General features: G+C 36.5%; 1 protein-coding gene across 1 annotated transcript; it reads right to left on the minus strand.

Moving 5' to 3' along the window:
• Positions 1-1,034: 1,034 nt before the first annotated feature.
• On the minus strand, positions 1,035-17,808 carry LOC117115839 (centromere-associated protein E-like). Its single transcript, XM_033259798.1, has 19 exons — positions 17,702-17,808; positions 16,399-16,473; positions 15,633-15,926; positions 13,914-15,067; positions 13,530-13,728; positions 12,963-13,052; positions 12,092-12,358; positions 11,617-11,706; positions 10,795-11,023; positions 10,199-10,409; positions 9,483-9,648; positions 8,594-8,781; positions 7,764-7,941; positions 6,994-7,424; positions 6,337-6,571; positions 5,050-5,232; positions 4,129-4,203; positions 3,637-3,717; positions 1,035-2,791 (listed from the first exon to the last, which is right to left on the minus strand). The coding sequence occupies exons 2-19, from the start codon at positions 16,456-16,458 to the stop codon at positions 2,717-2,719; spliced, it is 4,206 nt and encodes a 1,401-aa protein (XP_033115689.1). The 5' UTR covers positions 16,459-16,473; positions 17,702-17,808; the 3' UTR covers positions 1,035-2,716.
• Between the last annotated feature and the right edge of the window lie 5,326 nt (positions 17,809-23,134).

Raw genomic sequence — 23,134 nt, forward strand, 5'->3', positions numbered from 1 at the left:
CCCTATGCCTAAGAATTCACGAAGGTGGGCGATTCCATTCTTTTTTCTTCATGCTCGAGGGTGGGTTTCAAGGAAACTTTGCAGACGTCAGACAACATCTGGTTACTCAACTCAAAAATAATGTAATAATAATGTCAATTTATAAGGCCCGGGGCAAATAAACAAGGTCTCTAAGCACCAAATAATAATAATAACAATATATTATTATTAATAATAATAATAATAACAATATATTATTATTAATAATAATAATAATAATAATAATAACAATATAATATTATTAATAATAATAATAATAACAATAACGACGACATTGCAGCGTTTGTAAAATGTTTGTCACTGGTGCTGGGAACAATCGCAAAGGTGAGGGGGGGGGGAAGAATACCCCCAGTAGAAAAAGTGCCCCGGCCTCTCTTCCCCCGCCGTTGTGCGTGTTGCAATCGCGGGTTATAATTGCATCAGAAGACACGCCATCTGCTCTCCGCCGCAAGTCAGTATGGCCAGCAAAGACCAGACGTACGCTCACTGCGAAGATCTGAGAAAAACAGCTACTATTCTACTCTATGGAGAAAAGGCTGTTACTTGGTCGGCTGTATTACGTCAATGCGTCTGACTTACGATGTATTTCGTTACAAAATCATTTGTTACTGGATTCAAATTAGTGGGTGGGATTATACTCAAGTGGCCTCATTTTTCATGAAAATGACTTAGTCAGGAGTGGGCCTATACCCGAGAGTGGACTTATAACCGCGTTAGTGCTAAAGTCAATTTTTCTTAACTTCTAAGGGGTTTCAAGTTTTACCATTTTAATTTCATCATTTAAGCAAGTTATTTTTTTTTTTTTGTAATACACATTTTCATAATTTTCTTGCACAAGCCTCTTTCCAATTCTAGCAGAAAAAGGCCCTCTTGAATTCTGGCACTAGGTTATTTTCTATTGTGAGACTCTTTCCTTTTTGTCTTACTCTTCTGTCCTACTCATTTTCCAAGACTATTTCAGGCTCTTTCAACTTAAAGAAAACACACACATACAATTTTTATGTACTACTGTACTTGAAGTGTCTTTATTACAAATTCAAGACAAAACAACAACAATGACAACAGTCATTTTAGTTTGCTAAATGTTGCATCTCTCAACCAAAGGAAAATAAGAAATTGATTACAACATGAACCACATGCTCACTGGATCCATGTTAACAAACATACATTATGCTCACCCCCAGGGAAAGATTTTTAGTAATACAGTACTCGAATACATAAATTATATGTACAGCAACACTAATACAGTAGTACAGTAACATAATCTACACTACTCTGGTAAACACATGCATATACAGTGGTGTTCATTAAGCCATAAATTGACTTTATAGTTTGAACTTTAATTAGAAATTACATTATAATCAACAGTACATTGAAATTAATGGTATACACAAACAATAATTGTTATCATTCCTGTAATCCAAAATGAAGGAGTGATGCACAGGAATCTAACCAGCATCTTTAGTCTTTGTAATTCAGAGAAAGGGACATGCACAGACTACAAGGCAGGACTTAAAACCAGACTGTCGTATGACAAATTAAACTCCGCCCCCTGTGAGTGCTAGATGAAGCGACCCCGTCTGCTCATTGTCGTAGACAGCCTGAACGGATCGCCATTAAAAAAGATACATTGCGCGCGTGGTGGTGTTCTCTGTGGAATCGCGTCAGCCGACGACCGGAGTGAGTGCCCAGCTTTAGCATCATCCAGCAGACCTTATCTATAAACCTCTAGAATCCTGGGAAAGGAATGGTTCCACATATTAATGAAGGAATCACTAACATTCTTAGGTCAGCTTCACACGATAGCCCTAGCATCCGGATCGGGAGCTAACCATTAGCACCCGTGTCTGAATGCCCGATCGGTTAGCGCTAACCATTACCAGGTTAGCAAGTTGAGCGCGCTTCTATCATCAACTAATCAAACATACGCATTTCCAATTTCCTATTGGCCAGTGATTCGATCATTATCCAGGGACGGATTTGTGGGGGACCGGACCGGCCCGGCCCTGGTCCCCAATTTTGGGAGGTAAAAAAAAAGAAAAAGAAAAGAAAAAAAAGAGAGAAAAAGAAAAAAATGATAGCCCAGAATGCCTAAAATGTTATGTTCGGGCGTCTAGAACACAGAAATTTCGCGGGGGCATGCCTCGGACCCCCTACGATAGTGTTGTCTCAATCGGCCCAACTTTCGGCCCCCCTTTTGGACATTTCTGGATCCGCCCCTGTCATCTTTTTTGGCATCTGGATCGGGGATTGTCTTGTATGAACGCATGGTTGCTAACGGTTAGCAGGATCTAAATCCTGCTAACCGTTACCTGCAGTGTGTGAACATAGCCTTATAGACATTGTAGACCTGGGATGTAGCAATGTTCAAAAAATGAAGCTATCATCCGCCAGTTCTTATCTATAAACTCCAGTAGGATTAGTGCCAAGAATGAACCAGGAATCACTAGCATCCTATACTTTAGTGGAATCCTGAGATTACTTAGCATCATCCACCAGGTCCTGTAATTTTGGAAGGAATGGTGCCAGAAATTGATGCAGAAATACAGTGCACAAAATGAAGCAAGACTTTGCATCATCAGACAGATGTTATCTATAATCATATGTATGGGAAGGAATGGTAATACAGGAATCACTGGCATTTTCAAACCTGGTGTGCAGACAGAGATATTATTCTTTAGTCCTTAAACAGCTCTTGTAATCCTTGAATGGAATGGTGATCCGGCATTGAGGCAGGGATATTATTGACATGCTGCAAATAAATGAAAGAGTAAAACAACAATTCCTTTCATTATTCAATAAAAATACATAACAATTTGGCACAGTGGAAATGGTTTGGTTTCTCAGGGTCAGGGTTTCAATCCTTTGCTTTGCATTTTGCTTGCATTTCTTGAGCAAGTCACTTTATCTACATTGCTTCAGTATGCCCAGCTCTATCAATCGGTACCAGCAAATTGCTGGGAGTAACCTGCAGTGTACTAGTGTCCCACCCAGGTGGAGTACCACACTCTCATCCATATCATGCTACCGTAACTGGGGATAAGCTCCAGCCCTATGAGCTCAGTGGCTCGGCAAGTATTTACTTTTACTTTGTTAACAAAATACAGCTTTTAAATGTATAAGCTATTAATACATAAATACATATTTGAAAAGGAAACAAGACCTATAGTAGTGTGGTGTTAATGAGGAAGGTGCGGTTTATTTTTAGCAGTTTAATGGTAGTCAGGGCTGGGAAAAGTGCGCGACCGTGTGGCCGGCATTGACCATTACCCTGAAGGCATTTTTTTTCTTGTTACACATCACAATTTAATGCAAACTGGTAAATTAAATTTGATATTTAAAGATAACATTTGTTGCTGGAGGCATTTGATCAAGATAATTTTCATGGTCGGCGGCACAAAAATATTTTGTCTACACCTGATGGTAGTAGACCCAATGCACTAGGGCAGAGGCAGAAGCTATTGCTGCATTTAATTAGCTGATAAAATATCTGCACACATCCACTTGTGAAAGAAGTCGTATCCTAAATCCCATGGATTAATGTTAATCCCATGGATTAATGTTAATCCTCAAAATATTAAAATCATAAATGCTCACCTTTTTACAGAGGTCTAGAACTGAATCAAGTTGCACAATTTCCTCTTCTGCCTTCTTCCAATTTTCTTTCAGTGTATTCATCTAAAAAACAATAATTATAAATTATACAAGTAGAAGAGAACATAATGCACTCATCCTAAATACATATGAAGCCGATGAAATAACTATTATATTATAGGTGTAATTTTGTATTATATTTCTTTCTTTTATGGAGTTGAGCCATTTAATAGCAATAGAAAAAGTTCAAATTAACACTCATCAGTACATCACATTTTAATTGTTTTAATTATATACACATTTAATACCTAGCAAAAGACAGGGACTGATATTTAAAGAGATAACATCAAAAGTGCAAGGGTCCCATAGTTTAAAGAATTAGCCACATACGGGTCATTGGTTTATATGATATAACAACAATAAAGGTCATTATATAGCACTTTTTAAATGACCTGCCGAAGTGCATGTGGTTTTGAATGTGTATTAAATGCTTACCTGGCGTGTAGCTCTGCTATTAAGGTTCTCATAATAATCATTCTTTTTCATCATATGAAGTTTTAATTTTTCCATCTGCAGGAAGAAGCAAATAAACAAAGTTAAGCAAATTACTTAGAAAAAACTGATGGAGAAAAACATTGGTAAACTACCTCTAATTTTCTCTCCATTCTTACTCAACAACAAACAGCAGCGTATCGAGGGGGAGGGGGGGGAATCGCACACGCACTTTCAAAAATTACTTGCGCCCCCCCCCAGTCGCCCCCAAAAAATTCACTTGCAAGTACAGTTAAAAATCACCTTATATTTCAAGTTAGCACCCCTTGACTGATCATCAAGCTCCCCCACTTCAACTTCGCACGCACCCACCCCCCCTCCCCCATCAGCACCTCCATTTCAAGACTTCTAGATACTCCACAGACAACAAATACCTTCAATATTATCATCCTCATTTTAAACAATGTTACATGATGCACATGGCTGGCTTTTGTGCACTTTAAGGATGACATTGCATCTTTCGGAAGAGTAGAGAATAGAGCTTGGTGGTTAAAATGCTTGCCTTCTTGGGTTCAAATTCTGTGACACCACAGGATTATTTTTCATGACTAAAAACAAATCTCCACTCCCTAAGCCTTGTAATGAGACTTCTCTGATAAAACCATTACATTTTTCATCGATTTAAGCGGGCCCCTAATATCATTCAACCTTCTAGGATACACTGGAAGAGTCACCCTCTATACAAATGGATTAAAAAAAATGCTCTGCTGGTTCATTCAGCCCTGTTGGTGTGGGTGTGAAATGATGTGAACATGAAACAACTTATCACTCTCTACAGCTGCTACCGCAGTCAAAAATCAATTCAGCCGATGCTGCCAAGTTATGGGTTATTCTCATATATTTTCATAACCTACTAAAAGTTACCTCTTGCTTGAGTGATATATTTTCTTGCATGACCTTTGCGACATCTAGTCCACTTTGACCTCCTGTATTTGGTGAGCCATCGAGTCGTTGCATGATAAGAGCCATCTCTTTCTGCAGCAGCTCTCGCTGCATATTTGAGCCTTTTAGTAGATTCTGAAGTTTATCTATTTCTTCTTTCAGATGCTGTGGTTAATTTAATTACAAGTTAAATAAGTTAGATTCTTATTATATAGTAATATGTCATTTACACCAATTTAAATTTAAAGAAGTTTGTAAAATAATTGGCACTGGTACACATGCAAATATATTGATTCTATGTTTATATTTTAAGAATGCCAAATAATGAAGAGTACCAACATATTTATGTATTTCTTCTTTTAGATGCTATGGTTAATAGAGGGATTCGGCAATGGGCGTCACATGACCTAACTTGGGTGCTGGATATAAACTATCAACTGGAACAGAGGTGTTTTACATGTAGATTACTATTGTGTCCGTCCCTTGTTTATTGCTGTAAAGACCATCATAATTCCAAGTAAACTATACCAAACTGATTGGAAATTAAACTCGAAAATTTTACCTTAATGGTTTGCTAATGCTGTAATAAAGGATACTGGCAGCAACCGTAGAGATATTTCAACAAATGTTAGGCCTAGGCCCCTGCACATCTACGGCATAGTTAGTTATGCATGATGGTCTTCGACCGGCGAACTACGCTGCGAGCTGCGATGTTAGGGCTAGCTAAAGTTTTATGAAGGATCACTTAAAGTTCAAAGCATACACTCCTTGGAGAACACTAGGATAAGTAAATAAACAGTATTTTGAACAATCGTATTGCCTTTCTTAGCCATTTATTTCTCACCTTAACAGGTGGTGTTTGTTTTCGCAACCATAACATTACATTTTCCTATACTATCACACTGTAATGTTTTTCATATATACCCAAGTTAAGTCATGTGACCGACTGTAAACAATCGCCGAATCCCTCTATTGAATTGAGTATACGATACTCCCTCAGGGGTAGGGGTGGCACCAGCTTTTCCACGAGAGGTGGTCATTTGTACACCGACACATGGCCCAAAATGCACACCCACCTCAGCCCCACTGTTTAATTTCCTCCCTGATAGATATTACTGTGACTTGCATCCAGGTTCAGCTGGCCTATCTGGTGGCACTACATCATTGCATTGTTATGACCATATTGAAAGTCAACCTACTCCTTATAGTTATACACCAGGTTTTATATTTAAAAGTACAGTAAAGCATTTGGATTATCTTAAATCTCACTTTATTTTCAATCTGCAAGTCAGATAATCTGTCCAATTTGGTTGCCATTGCATCTATCTCCTGTTGTCTGTATTGAATAATCTTTTCCTGATTGGCTAACTCTGAGAACTTGGATTGGAGGTTCTGGTGAAGACGTCGATTGTGGCACTCAGACTCTAGAAGCCTCTCTTTTAACTGCTGGTGTTCATGTTCATAAGAATCAATGGTCTTCTTAAGTTTCTTCTCCATTATTTGCCTACCAGAAGCATAATTAGAATATTATAACATAATGATCTATAACGCTGGTTCTCAACCTTTTTCTCACTGAGGTCCATTTTTAAACGGCTCAAAATGTTGCTGTTTCACAGGTACCATAGTTGGGGATGCACCTCATTCCCTCCATGATTGGGGCTGAAGTGAGAAAATTTTAAGAAAACGACCTGGAACTGGCAATTTTATACTTTACACATAGCCATTTTTGGAAGAAATACGTTGCAAGAAACCTGACAATTTACATAACATTTTAATCAATTATTATAAATGTTCTTATATTTCATAGTCCAAATATATTAACTGGTGGTATGAGAACAGACCACGGTCCGGGGGTTCAGAACCAGGTACAAAAAAATAAGATTTGAATTATTAGTGTGGGAAATAATTATTGCTCAAGAGTATTACCTTTCATTGGATATTTCTTCCTTTTTATTTGTCCATTCCATTTCTTTCTTCTTCATCACCCATAAAAGATCTTCAAATACACCAGATGTTGCCCTCACTAGATCACCTAGAGATGATTTCTGTTTCATAGAATTATCAGTATCAACATCTGTTGTTTTGACATCTTTGTCTACTGGTTGAACTGCAGTAAATGCACTACCAATTGAGCCTACCATCACTGACTTTTGTGACCTAGTCTCGTTCTCAGGCGTTTTAGATTCTGTATCAGATACACAAGGTTTTTTGTTGGGATCATCCACGCTGCTTTGTACGGCATGTAGGATTGAGGCTACAAGTGAATCGCCAGGGGGCATCATTGCACATGAATCTTCAAATGGCATTGAATTTTCTGTTTTATTGGTTTTATCATCAGGTCTCTCTGGAGAATCTCTCTGAGAACATAGAACAAAAACTAAGATTAGAAGCAACTTTCATGTGATGCTTTCAATATACGTTGAAATCGCAAAAAGGACCCCAGTGAGCTTATTCTCGAGAAGAAGCCATCTCAACCAGAAGCCAGTCTTTAGTATGCAAATCTCTAAAATAAGGCAATCTCATACAGAAGTATATACAGTATTCAAAAGAAGCCCATTAAAAGTGAACAAACAAACTTTTTTTATGTTTTACAGTACAACAGAAACTATGCATTTTTTAACAATTAGGAAAAAAATTATTATAATGTATGAAAATAGACAAAAATCCAAGTGAAACATAAAATATTTCCATCATACCTGATAATTTTGACGATCTTTTGAGTCCATGAGTGAGTTGAATACAGTAATCATTTGCGATTCAAGACCAGAAATCTCATTTGATGCTTCTGTTATCTCTGACAGTTGGTTCAGTAGCATTAGGTGAGCATTTGCCTTTGTGTTGTCCAGCTCACTTTCACAATCAGTCAGTTGCTGCCTATCAGGAGTAGGAACACAATCAATGTCAAATATTCATATTTTATCACACCACTGATTTATCAACACATTAATCTAACATGAAAAACTGGACTATAGTGAATAAGTCAATTTATTCAAAGACTGTGGACAATGGGCCTACAGGACTATAGAGAAAAAACTTATAACAATATACTGTACATAATGATCTCAATATAAGAATAATTGCACAATTATATTTTTCAATTTAAAACTTTATTAATGCAAAAAAATAATACAAAAATCTTTTTAAAAATAAAAAATTAAAGACAATTTGTAACATTTCTTAAAAATTTGGCCAAAAGTTGTGGCAAATCTAAATAGCAAAATCTAAAAAAAATCATAAAACTTTCAGTTCACCATGTGTAAAAACCTTGTTTTTGAAATAAAACCACTGGTTGGTTGTCTCAACGTTCAATTATTCTTTCCCATGCTACATTTTATTTCAAAACTTGACAAACATAAAAATAGTAACAATAAAAATAATTCAAATAAGAATTGCAGAATATAAGGTTTTCGGTGAGATTACACTGACTGTCATCAGGAGAATGATAAAAGATGACTTGCAATTTAATTGCATATCAATCAAAATGCTGCTATAATCTAATTTTGAGGACCAAGCAGCTTAAGCTTACCTTAGCACCGCTACGCTTTCTTGAAGTTCATCAACGTCTTCCTGTTTAGTGTACATCACCACTTTGTAACGAGACAACTCCAGTATTACTGACTTACATTCTTCTTCCTTTTCCTCTAATGCCTCACTCAATGCTTTGCATTCTTGTTCTACAAATTCTTGTGATTCTTTGTACTTTTCTTCCATTTTCTGGTAAACATACAAAAAAGTAAACTATATTTACGCACCAGTATAATAGCCACATGAATTACATTAAACCTATATTTTAGCACAAATTCATGAAGGGGAAAGTTATTATCAAAATAACCAATTAGCATAATTACACATATAGGATCTATTCTCCTGGGTATAGCTTGGTAGCTAAGATGATTGCCTTCCAACCTCAGGGTCCCGAGTTCAATGGCCCTTTCTGGTGTGTTGATCAAACTTAACAATCGACCAATTAAAACAATGCTAGGAATACATGCGTGTCCTACAAATGGGATTCCTACAAACACACATGCCTTTTGTCCCCTAAGCACATGTGTTTAACTACATTTAAGCTATTGTTTTGTGGGACTTTAGTAAGAATACTCAAGGGCAGGGCTTAGCGGAAAAGTCCATTCCTGTGGGGGAACACAGGGGGCACGTGCTTCCCCCTCTTGCCACTAAATTTTCAAATTTCAATGCATATCAATGCATTGAAATAAGCACTACTCACTTATCTATTCTGAAAATGTTGTGGGGGCACCCCTCCCACTTGAAAAATTCTGGATCCGCCCCTGAATAATTAATAAATATGTACAGAGAACAATAGCCACTCTAGATTTTTTTTGGTGGCTTATTATTATATAATATATAAAAATAAGCCACCCAATAGTGATTCATGAGGGAAGCACTGTGATACTAACCTTTATGCTTTGTTTAGTTTCATATAACTCTGCCTTGGCCTGAAAGATAGCTTTAATCTCCTGAAACTGATCAGATATGCGACGTCGACTCACAAGATTCTCTTCCTCAAGCTCACCTAGTTTTGATTGTAGCTCTCGCATCTCAACTTCATGAGCAGATTGCAACCTGATTCAAATTAAAGATGATAATATTTAATTGTTTCTTCTTATATTGCCAACTCTCCAGATGCCTTATGTATTTTATAAAAACAAAATGTTTCAATTATATTAGTATTATTAGTAGTACATTATTATTACTGTATTATTTATGTTATCAAAGTAAATATTTAAAAAAAATGCTATTTCACTTGGTCAGTTGTTCCCCGTATTAAGAATATGCAAGATGAAAAATAAAGTTAAAATAAACTATATTGTCATAGTCACAACAAGGCGACATGAAATTAAGTTGCTTAATATACTTACACCATGTTACAAAGACTTAATTATGGTAAAAAACTATCCCCAGCTGGACACTATCTCGGTATTTCTGAGTCTATGTTAACGGGTTGGGATTTTTAATGTAATAATCGATAAAAACAGGGAGTCACGTATCTATGGTAGAAGTCAGATGCAACCATTGACTTTTTTTAGAAAAAAACCCCCCAAAAACACACCATTAAATATTGTTTATACAAATTACTACAAAGAAGTATTATTTTATTAATATGATTACTTACTCAAAACATTTCTTGCTAAGTGTACCATTAACAGCTTCTAGTTCTGCAATTGCTAATTTACTTTGAGCTTTCTGCTTGCAAGCTTGTTTAGTTTCTATAATCAAAGAGGCCTCCAAACACATTTCTTGCAGGCAACTCTCAACAGCTTTCTGATCTTGCAAACTCTGGTGTTCCTGCAGGGATTGTACAGTGTCCTTGTACTGCTCAAGTTCTGGGGTGAAATCATGAGGGGTGAGAATTTTAGTTCTGCTATTTGACTCAAAATCACTTTTCTTGTCAAAACAAAAATGTGTTGCCATGACAATTGAAATAACGAATCTCGAATGTAATCATTTGACAATAAATTTCATCTTGTATCTTGTCTATTTAATGAGTAGTTTACAAGCAAATTGTAATAATAATAATTTAATTTGTTTATAGGAACAAAAAAACAAAACAAAACAAAAACAAAAAATTAACAAACACACATATTTAGAGTAGTTTACAAGACACTTTTGTAAAATGGAACAGTAAATAAACAATACGATCTGTGTACAGATTACAAATAATAAAAAAGAGAATAGTTTTAGCAACAATGCAAATAAACAGCTTTTTACCAGTTTTTGTACTGTGCAAGTCAGCTAAGAAATCAGTGTACTGCTGTGTAGCCACGCCAAGTTCCAGGCTAGCCTTACTATACAGTTCTTCTAACTGTGACTTCTCAGCCTTGGTGAGTTCCAGTTCCATCCTAATTTCACTTATGTTTTCATTAGACTCCCTAGCCTCATCCAGAGCACTGTTCTTTAATGCATCGTTCTCTTCCATCTTTACCTTCATCAGTAAATTCTGGTGAAAAAAAAAATTGTACCCTCATGTGTTTATTTGCATTTATAATTTGTGTTGAATAAATATAATACATTCCGATATTTAGAATTATGGTAACAATTAAAAAATCAATAATATATTTGAAAATTAATGTGTATACTGTAACTAAAATCTACATTGGTTAAGTGAATAACAGAAGAGAACTGGTACATTATAGTCAGTAGCCTGATTGCATTGTCAAATCTAGTTATGTACGAGAGTGGTTTGGCACAGTGGTTGCAGTTTTGCTCCCAACTTTGAGATCGGAGGTTCAATCCACCACTGTGCATTTCACTTACGTCCTTTGGAAAGGCACTTTACCTATGATTGTCTCCCTCCACCCAGGAGTACAAGTGGGTTCCTGGTAAGTTCAAACAAATATGCGCTGATTACTAGCTGCACAAAGATTATAGAATACTCTCTAGAGAGCTGAGTATGTTCTCCACATGAGTTTAATCCAATGACTGGGTATAAAATATGGAGTATTCAGAGGCCTTGATGACATGAGATGCTATTAAGTCTAACAAATTATCACTTGCTGCATGAAATATATGTGATCAAGTGGGTTTGCCTACCTCTTCTTGGTACTTCTTACACTCATCTTCCATCTGTTTTATCAACACTTCCAGACCAGCATAGTAATCATTTAGGCATTCCATCTCCTCCTAGAATAAAAAAAATAAAAAAAATGAATGTACATGAATTAAATTTGTGATTACTTTGTGATCACTGTACACAAAGAAATAGAATAATTATGTTTTTTTCCCCAACAAAGTAATATTTATTCATTTCTCATTTCATAACCAAATAAAATATACTAAGACATATGATAACTTTTAAATTATAAATAATTGTATTAATGGAACAAAAGTCATCATGGTTCAAAATGAAAGGTTCCCACAGAAACTATACAGCTTTTATAAAGTGGGAACCAAAATTCAATTATTAAAAAATACAATTAAGTTTCAGATTAATGTTTGTTTATGTTTGGTGTGAACTAAAATCATATTGGAGTGTTTGACTGCTTGAGGTACTGCAAATTAAACATACTTGCACTTGGTTCCCTTCTTCAAGAGCACGCTCAAGGTGTGAGAAAGCTTTGATACTCTCCTCGAGTTCATTCACACGATCTCTCGCAGCCTGGAGTTCTTGTTGCATGTTGGCATTCTGGTTGATCTCTTCTTTCATCTTCTCTGCTTCTTTCTTGTGTTGACGATAAGCACGGCAAAGATCCTGCTGAAGATTTTGAATCTGCTTCTGGTAGTGCGCCCTCATACAACTGATGTCTGCTTCCAGAGAATTAATGTCATTAGACTTCTGTAAACAATCATTCAGTTTTGTTTCTATTACTATAAATTAGTGGTTTTGATGGACATCATAAAATACCAGGCCCATGTAGAGGGTTTCTGTGGTTTATCTCAATTCCTTTTTGAGCCAATCTCCTCTTTTAAACCAAATAAAGCACTCCCCTTGTATACAAAAACATAAAAATAATGATGAAATTCACATTTATATATGTACTACAATGGTTCAGCCCTAAGGGGCTTTATCAGTTGACCCATAAAAGAGATTTTTTTTCTGGAGCCCACCAGGGTACCTAGGCACCGCACCTGGACCATAAGCTCTCAAAGGAAACTATGAAATAAGTGTAAAATGAGGGAGTAACCACATCCAAACTTGATTTCATGGGTTTTTGGTTATATCTCTTAACATGGCTCCTATTGAGATTGTATTTAATATAAACACTAAAGCTGCTTGACGCTGTTCTATCTTGTGGTCAAGTAGTTCAGACAGACAATCATGATTGGTTTTTTTTAAACACCTATAACAGTTTTTGATAAACGAAAATGCATTAAAAACAAACTGAAATAGTAATTTACAGAGTGCATAACCTTGATTTGTTGTAATACACATACTGTACCTGACGGAGTGTCGTTTGAAGGGATCCGATCTGTTTAACTTGTTCTTCAATTCGGAGTTGCAGGTCATCTATCAACTTTTGATGTGAAGCCTGTAGCAATGTAAAATCAGTACAGATATATTTTACTAGGTTAACAATTGTGCTGAAGTAACATTAATCAACATGTATAATGTTGAAAGCAAGATACCTTTATTCAATGGGACAATTACAAAATTCTCGGTAAGGAGTTTGAGGCAACGCCCATAGAATCTGGAAAGCCATCTGGATCAGACTTAAAGGATCCCTCATTATGAATAGAAACAAGGGGGACCATTTTTCAAGTCACACTATACAATCTTTGTTTGGCGCCATCAATGGTCAGGATTTTTTACAACCGGAAAGAAGGATCTACCATAATTCAGAAGAAGGGTATCATCCAGGATACTCAATACTGGCAATAGTAAAATAATACTTGGTTTTGTTTAAAAGAAAATTATTAATCTAACACTAATTTTGTTGCAAATGTAGAGCGCTGAAGATCATTACATCTAAGCGAAAAGGAAAATACAATAGTTGTTATGAAATCACCTTGATGTATTGTTCTTTCTCAGATAAGTTGTCAGTCAGCAGAGCCACTTCCTGCTCCTTCTCTTTCACCTGAGTTCTCATGCCCTGCACCTTACTCTCCAGTGACTGAATGTCTTGTCGCAGAATTTCATTGCAGATGACAGCAGTCTCTAGGTGACTTTGGAGTTCAGGATTTTCCTGCTTTTCACTTTGGTCAAAACTTAATAAATAAAACAAATACAAGTTATATAAATACAATTTCAAGTGAAAATGTGAATATAAATCTTTTAAGCTGAATATATTTCAATTATAACAGGGTAAAAACATGTCAGACAGACATTTCAGACAAAAAAAAAATCTTAAATTTGTTTATATTAGTGTCATGCTTTTGAAAATTTGACTTACTTTAAATTAATATTGGCTAGAGGAGACGTACATGTGGTTGCATCCGATGCATGGTGTGGAGTGATGGCAGTGGATTGGTCATTGAAGAAATGTGGAGTCATCTGGGAAGAGGTATCTTTCATTGTTGCAGGTGTGATATTGACAGCTTCATCAACCGTCACCAATTCAGCAACAGGGGTCATACAGGTCTCTTGTTCCTGCCATGATTTTGGAGTCGTCTGAGACATCACATCTATCAGCTCTTTTGGTAGGAAATCTTTTAAACCATCTGCCAAATTAAGCTCAGGCCATGGGGTTGTTGTGCTTTCTTTTTTAGAAGAGGCTGGTGTCATCTGTGAGAAACCATTTACCATATTGACTGGTATTGTGGTAACCGCCACATCCATTGCTTCTGATTCTCTATTAAGTGTTTCTAGAGTTGTTTCCCTCTTCAAAATAGAAATTTTGTTAGAAAAGTCATCCTTATCTACTGGTGAATTGTAATCTAAAACGTGGGGTATTGGACTTGTTTGCGAGAAACCATCTTTCATTTCAACTGGGCACCATGTTGATTGAAAAGGTGCGACACAGTCAGTAGTATCTCTGGTTGTGATCAAGGTAAACCCATCTAACTGCCATTGTGGGGAAGCATCAGAAGACCTGTCAGAAATATCAACCGCATGCAAAGATGTACTTTGTAAAGATTCTGAGCGATCCTCACTCATACTCTTGCAGGAGAGGTTCCCACTATCATTCTCAGCATTGTTTTCAATCAGTAAAGAGGTTGAGTCATGAACATTTAGAGATTCATCGAACTGTGTGGGTACAATTTCAGATACAGATGAACTCAGGTTATGTAATAGCAAGGTAGAAAAACTGCAGGTATCATCACATGAACTTTCAATTCTATGTTGAGAAAAGTGTAATGAATTGTCTGTTTCTGAAAGATACTTGTCCACTTCACCACTTGAGTTTATATTCTCAGAAATGCTGTTATATGAAAGAGATTCAATTACAGATGTTCCATCCTTGTCTCTGTATGAATCTTCAACTTCATCTTGTAGAATTGATAGTTGCCTTTGAATAATGGAGTGGACATAATCTGCAATGGGCTTATCATCATCCAGTAACGCACCATTGACTTTATTAGAAATTTTCCATTGACGATTGAGGTCCTAAAAAAAAAAGATTAAAATAATTTTTTGTTATATAGTTAGGATGACACAAAACTATAACTAATGCTTCCTAAAAATGTATTCTGTCATCAATGTCTTCTGCATGCATGATAGTCAATGGTGCTAAAGAAATCAATTTATAACATCTATTTATTAAGGTTTAAAGAAAATATACAACATGCTGCCTGCAGACTGATATCGTTTGTTTATGTCATTTATACAAATACTTACTAAGAAAAAAGAAAAACAAGTGATTGAAGTATTAAAAATTGGGGGCATATACTACAGTATTGATAAAAACATTTATAATCAAAGTTTAAAATGATTATTCTCATACTTACATTACATGTATACTAAAATACTGACATCCAACATAGAAAGATAATTTGTTTAGCTGTAACTTACTTGTCAGTAATCAATATTAAAATGATTTTCATAGAAAGTCCATGAACTGTATCTTATTGGAAATTTCAATAATTTACTTGATGAGCAGTCAAGTGTTATTAAATTTTGAAAGGTTTTCCCAAAAATATTACTAAGAAGATACCAAATGCTTTAAAAGTACCTGTTTTTCAGCTATTATGTTCAAATCGTGTGATGATAGCTTCAGGGTAGCTTCCTCCGAACTCTGTTTCGTCTCCTTGTGTTTTGGAATCGACGCATTCTTGGAAGATTCATCTGCTAAAATGCATAGCGTATTTTGTGGGAGGGGCTGCTTTTTGAGAGACCTTACTGGTGTGAAACTTGATTGATAACTTGTGGAGAGTTTTTTTCTAGAGGGTGTAGCTCCAAAAGTGTCAGAGGAGTTAACAACACTTAATGGCCTACGGTGAGGTGTTTTACATCTTAAAACTTGTTTCTATAAGAAAAGGATAGCATTAGAGAATAAAATAAAAACACCGAAAAATACATAACATGAGTGGTCTCACCAAGAAATAAGATGTACCATATGAGATCACCAGTTTTTTTCCAATCAATACAAATGTATTTCTAATTTCAAATACAAATTACAATAGGCCAAAGTGAAAATTTTTACCAAATAATTTTTCTTTTCCTCATTAAACACTGCCACATTATTTGTGAGGTCTCACCAGGTACGAGATGCATCATTTGTGAGATCATATTGACATAATCACCAACATTTTTAGGTAAAATTCTAAAACTTTTAACAAAATTGTATTTGTACTCTGTTCTTATAATATTTTATTTTTATATTTGTCCTATTTCAATATATATTATGTCATCTTCATCAATGTAGAACCTTAATATTTTTTTTTATTTTTTTATGAAAGGTAACATTTCTTTCCTAATCTCAAATTTGTTTAACTCACGGTAAGTCCTTGAGAGTTTTTGTTTTCCTTGTCCACTTCAACTGGAGTGTGATGGAACATACTTTAATTTGTTAACTATTAAAAAAGACATAAAAACAATACTGAGAAACATAGCAGAGTAGCACAGAATTGTTAGCATCAGCAAATATGTAAAATCAGATACACGATATATTATCTGTTGAATGAATGAAATGAAAAAAAGATGGGAATCTGTAGATCTAGCACTATCTTTCTACTTCTTTCTTTGTTTTACTCTTTTTTAAACCAACCACCCAGAAATTATTGAATTTAAACCCCATCATCCTTCTGCCTAAGGTTATAGCAATAAGTACTGTGTGTGTACTGTAGTCGTACTGTAGGATAGCGAACACTTTTTGAAAACATTCCATTCTACAACGGCAGCGAAACGTTTTCCCACCGGTGGGGGTTCAGGGAGGCAAAGCTCCCAGGAAGCTACGGATATCTGACGAAGTTTGGGGAATTAGTATTAGTTATTTTATAGGCATCAAGCCACTGTTATATGACTTCATAATTGTTGTATTTTCCAAACAAAGACGATGTCAAGATTGCTTCCACAACCACAATGAATTATTCATCATGTCAGGGCCCGGGGTATCCCTGACCCTGATATAGTATTTCCTGACAAAACCATCTCTTTTCTCCCCAACGGATAAATATTACCATTCTAGGAACTGGAAAATGGTACTTCAACAGTGGAGGGTCCAGGAAATCGAAATAGAGTTGGCCTAGGCCTTGGGTGGGATGCACAGATTGAGTGGCCACATGCCTCAGCCCCACTATGGTTGGGGCTGAGGTAAGAAAAAATCGCAGAAAGTATGATTATGGCACCTCTACTAGCTCGATGGCCGGAAACTCTCAGATTTAAGTTTGAATGTAATTTTCTCCCTTTTTTTAAATAATTGTGAAAAATATAGAGATAGGCCTCCCTAGGCTAGATTTAGCATTGCGGTTTGCTCAGTTCAAGACTTCGACTTATTTTCCACCGCAACGAGGATAGCACAATAGCATTTGGGAGCTATCTACACGACTCGTCGTAAAAATAGCCACAACGTAGCCTAGGCTAGACTAGGGCCTAGTCTAGCCTAGCTAGAAAGAGAAGCTAGGCCTAGTAGTAGGCCTAGGCCTAGGCCCTAGCTAAAATATCCTCACCAACTCAACTCATCGGTCAGCCTAGCCTACCTAACTAGGCTAATTAAGCAAACATAGAAAATTATAGCATTGCTTAGGCCTATGTGTACTTGTGCCGATTGTATTTTAATCAAAATTAAAATATTTTACTTACAAAAATCAAAACAAATCGGAACACTTTTTAAAAGCCTTTAAATTTGGTGCACGTACATGCATACTAAACACTGATTGGTCAAATGAATTTGATTTGATTGAGACACTGCCCTCTATAAAGTAGTTATAAGCAAAGATAATAGAATATGAGTATGGTGACTCCGAAAAATGACAGACGTGAGGCCATAGTTGATTCTACGTTTCGTTCTTTATTGGAACATTGTCAAGAATGAATAGTTTAAGTCCAAAAATACTGACAAACATACCAAAAATAAATACAAGATAAATTTTGACCAATTAGAAAGAGGTAGGCGGAACATTGAGACAAATGATATTCTGATAAATAAATTGATAAACAAAATAAGATTGTGATAAACAAATGATTATTTTAGAACAAAAGCATGTTAGCACTTATGCTTAAGCTTCTCAAAGATGCGTGTACTAAATCTATCTATTTTTCCTGTAATAATCAGCTTTATAAGCAAACTGACGGTGTATCAATGGGTTCTCCGTTAGGCCCGGTTTTGGCCAACATTATCATGACTGAGCTTGAACAATCGTTAATTCCTGGTTTGGTTAATGACGGTACTGTTCAATTCTACACGCGTTTTGTAGACGATACTCTGTTGCTTGCCAAGCCTTCTGATTTTAATTATATACTTGATTTATTTAATTCTTTTCATGGTAATACTAAGTTCACATTTGAGTCTTTTGAGAATTCTGCTAATATTCATTTGCTTGATATTTCTTTTGATATGCAAGGTACTATGGGTATTTATCGGAAGGGTACCCATACAGGGCAATATGCTCATTCTGAGAGTATTGTTCCATGGGCGCATAAGGTGTCTTGGATACGTAGCCTTTTGTACAGGGCACATAGAATATGTTCCCCTGGCTCATCATTGGATAAAGAGGTTGACATGATTAAGAAACTGGTGTCATGGAATGGTTTCCCTAAGTATATTTTCCATCGTATTCTTTCTAATCTAAATATCCAGAATAATTTAACTGATAATATTAATGTTGATAATAGGCCGAAAATTTGGATGCGCTTACCTTTCATTGGTAAGCAAGGTAGCTTTATTATCCATAAATGTATTAAAAAGATAAGTAGACACCTGACTAAGGATGTTAAATTTGTTACGCTCTGGCAAATAAAACAAATTTCATATTTTACTTCTAATAAGGATCGGACGCCAAAAGAGTATTGTAGCTCTTCAATATATAAATTCAAATGTCCTGGATGCCTCGACAGTTATATAGGCAAAACAGATAGATGCTTAAAAGTTCGAGCTGTTGAACATTCTCGTAATGTAAACAGTAGTGTACATGAACACATTGAGAGTTGTGAAGGTTTTAACCATATAATTGGTCTACATCTTATGACGGCTGACAATACATCCAAACAATCTCTTATTATGTCCTTATTATTTGAAAATATTAATATTATTCATAGTTCTCTACATTGGTCTGAAATTTTATTTGCTGAAGCCTTAGCAATAAGAAGATACAAGCCTAAACTATGGTCTAGAGCCTCTAAAGAGCTTGTATTACTCACATAGCATAAGTGCTAACATGCTTTTGTTCTAAAATAATCATTTGTTTATCACAATCTTATTTTGTTTATCAATTTACTTATCAGAATATCATTTGTCTCAATGTTCCGCCTACCTCTTTCTAATTGGTCAAAGTTTATCTTGTATTGATTTTTGGTATGTTTGTCAGTATTTTTGGACATAAACTATTCATTCTTGACAATGTTCCAATAAAGAACGAAACGTAGAATCAACTATGGCCTCACGTCTGTCATTTTTCGGAGTCACCATACTCATATTCTATTTACGTATAATCAGTGGATCCTTTAGATTAACTCTTTGTCTTTGTTATAAGACCCTAGTATTCTACCTTCTTTTTTAAGCTGGGTGGGGGGGGGGCAGTTACTATTTGTTGAGACCAGTGGCGGGCCGACATATATTGTGTACTTCCATTTTCTTTTATAGCGGTGAATTCGAAATAGAATGGGCCAGGGAACAACCTTCACAGATAGGGGAAAATACCACCTAACCCCACCATGGTTGGGGCGAGGCAAGAAAATTTATGATTACGGCACCTATGGTCGGAAATGTCACTCTCAGACTTAAATTTGAATTTAAGTTTCTTTTCTTCCGTTTTCTTTCTTTTAAAATTTTGAAAAAAATAAAAATAAAAAAATAACAAAAAAAAAAAAAAACCCAAAACCTGCACACTCCAGGTTCTGCTACCCTGCCACTAGAAATTTTCCTACCACGAAAATATCCTCTCACCAGTGGCTGGTATTGAGGCGAGCACATTTTTAACATAGATACCTCTAAATTTCTGGAAATTGCACTTTCAGACTCAAAAATAAGTTTTCAGAGTAGTGTTTTCAACAGAATAACATGCCCCGATCCTGCTGGTGCCGCAAATGGTTAGACATCGCATCTATCAGTGTCCACTTAATCCATTGTCCCCATTAGTCTACCCCTCCACATGCCAGTAGGCCTACCCTACGCCACTAGATACAGTGAGCTACACTCAGAAAAAGCCAACTCCTGTAAACATTGCTGGAGTAGGGGTGCCCATGTGGTGTTGCTCTAAACAGAAAAACTTCTTTTTTTTAAAAAAAAAAATTCGTTTTAGCAATGTTTCGCGGGCCGGATCAAAATCTTTGGCAGGCTGCATTTGGCCCGCGGGCCAGGGGTTGAATATTTCGGGGTTATAAAATCTATCCGTAAAAAAAAAAATCTCGAATAGAAGCCAAATGGGTTTAAATCTAGAAGATTGTCGTTGGCATGTTTTAGCATCGTTGAGCCTAATTAAAAAAATTATGATTTTATTTCGTTCTTTTTATTTAAAAATAATCAAAATTTCGAATTCCATGGTTGATGTCTTCAATATCGTCTTATATGGTTTTATAGTAATTCAAATTATTAACAGGTTAGAAAGAAACCCATACGAAACGAAGCCCATCCAAAGGTTCATAAAAAAAAGAAGTCCATGGCTTCTATTCAAAGTTTTACTGTATCTCTATTTAATGAGAACACAGATACCGGTAATTGATTTGATCTCCGATAATACCGGTACTCATATTACGTTTTGAACTGTGCTCACTTCCATTTATAATTATGTTTTGACGACTTCTTAAATAGGGACGTTAAGAATTGTAATTTATGATTTCTTTTGCTTAAATAGTAGGCCTAGAATAGGCCATGAAAAAATACCTACCCCAGCAGTGGTGGATTTAGGAAGGATCGGACGGGATATACGGTTCGCATTTTGATCTCTTCAAAGCTTTGCAGGATTGAACGGGCGTTTACAAATCACCATTTTTATTTATTTTTAAATTTTACTCTATTAAATCATGGAGGAACACTAAGTGATCCGCCCCTGTTCAGTATAGCATCTGTGTTTATTTATACTATGATTGGATATTTATATGATTTATATTTATTTATGGTTTTCGCTATTATAAATATGGATGTCGATAAGTTTTGAACATTTCTGCTTGGGTAATACACCTCAGATACAAGCTGGGTCAATTGTTTTAAAATTACTGAATGAGTCGCATTTAATATAAGTTGGAGAAATATAATCTAAGGAAATCTTCCTGCTTCTCCATTAAGCACAACCGATAGGTCTCCTTAGAAGGGAACCGGTTCAGTAACACCTTCAGCCTCATGAGCTTAATCTCGAGAAGAAGCCCATCTTGAAAAGAAGCCTCCAAGCCCTTAGTAGATGAAGAATTCTAATGTAAATGGCAAAGTTTATCATCTTAATAGTATTTAATGCAAGTTGGTCGAACACAGACTTTGCTTTAAACGGGAAAAGGGGACTTGCGTCAACGGTGGGGGTACCAAGGGTTCTCCCTCCCATGTCGGAAGCTCAATTCGTCTGGGGAGAAAAACCTCTATTGATTAATAAGCCTTTCAAATCCCTAATCGTTGGAGTTTCCAGGTGATTCGCTCTTTAGATCCCCTCTGAGTTGTGCTTGGCCAGATCCTGTCCCCGCCCACTTTGCCGTCAGGAAAATTGGCCTTTCCATCGGGGACATCGCCCCTTGGTCGGGGACATCGGATCCACAGTCGTGGTGCTCAGGTATTTGCTCGACAGGGGTTTGATGTTCCAAAATAGAGTTGGAAGGGGGTAAGTGCGATGCCACCGACGATTGGCCGATGTAAGGAAGTTTAGTTGATGATGGATAATGAATAGCAAACCTGGAGGTTGTGTGTTCGATTCTCACACAAACCATTTCCCCCCCCCCCTTTTTTTTTAAGGCAGTTTAGTTGATGGTGGATTCATTCATTCATGGATTTTATTCAATATAATATTCAATATAAAAAATTCAAGCAAAAAAGTTAAAATTAAGATTATGAATTATGGATAATGAATAGCAAACCTGGTGGTTGAGTGTGCAATTCCCACACGAACCAATTTTTTTTTCGCAACATCACAGTACTCTGTTGGCCCGACGTCGGTAAACGTTTGAAATTTACAACTTATAACCAACGTCGGCCCAACTGTTGTCACCAACCTCCACTAACGTTTACCGACGTCCGGCCAACAAAGTACTTGTGACGTTGGGACAACGTCTATAATCACATCCTAATATTTTCAACCTCTAACCAACATCGGGCCAACGGTTGTAACCAACCTCCATTCCAAACGTTTACCGACGTCGGGCCAACAGCGTTCTGTGACGTTGAGACAAGGTCTGTAATCAAATTTAATATTTACAACCTCTGGCCAACGTCGGTCCCACGGTGGTAACCAACGTCTATTTCAAACGTTTACCGACGTCGGGCCAACAAAGTACTATGACGTTGCGACAACGTCTTTAATTACATCTAATATTTACAAACTCTAACCAACGTCGGCCCAACGGTTGTAACCAACCTTCCCTAACGTCTATCGACGTCGGGCCAACAAAGTACTCTAACGTTGCGACAACATCTGTTATCACATCCTAATATTTACAACCTCTAACCAATGTCGGGCCAACGGTTTTAACCAACCACCATTTCAAACGTTTACCGACGTCGGGCCAACAACGTACTGAATCACATTTAATATTTACAACCTCTAGCCAACGTTGGGCCAACGGTAGTACCCAACCATCTTTTTAGTAGTTTGCCGACGTCGGGCCAGTAACAAATCGTGACGTTGTACCAACGTCGGTAGTCAGACTGAAAATTTACGACGGCTTACCAACGTTGGGACGACATCGGAAAATCGACAAATATATTCATACGTTGGGCCAACGTGAAATACCAATGTTGGTTTGACGTTACCTCTCCGACTAAATTTTGCAACCAAACACCAACGTCGTACCAACGTCAGATATCCGACCCCGACGCTTACCGACGCCTGCGTATAAGAGACAGGGCCAACAACGTACTGTGACGTTGAGACAACGTCT

The sequence above is a fragment of the Anneissia japonica genome, unplaced genomic scaffold (assembly GCF_011630105.1).
Source record: "Anneissia japonica isolate Jap-2015-1 unplaced genomic scaffold, ASM1163010v1 scaffold199_len4679917_cov187, whole genome shotgun sequence".
Taxonomy (NCBI): domain Eukaryota; kingdom Metazoa; phylum Echinodermata; class Crinoidea; order Comatulida; family Comatulidae; genus Anneissia; species Anneissia japonica.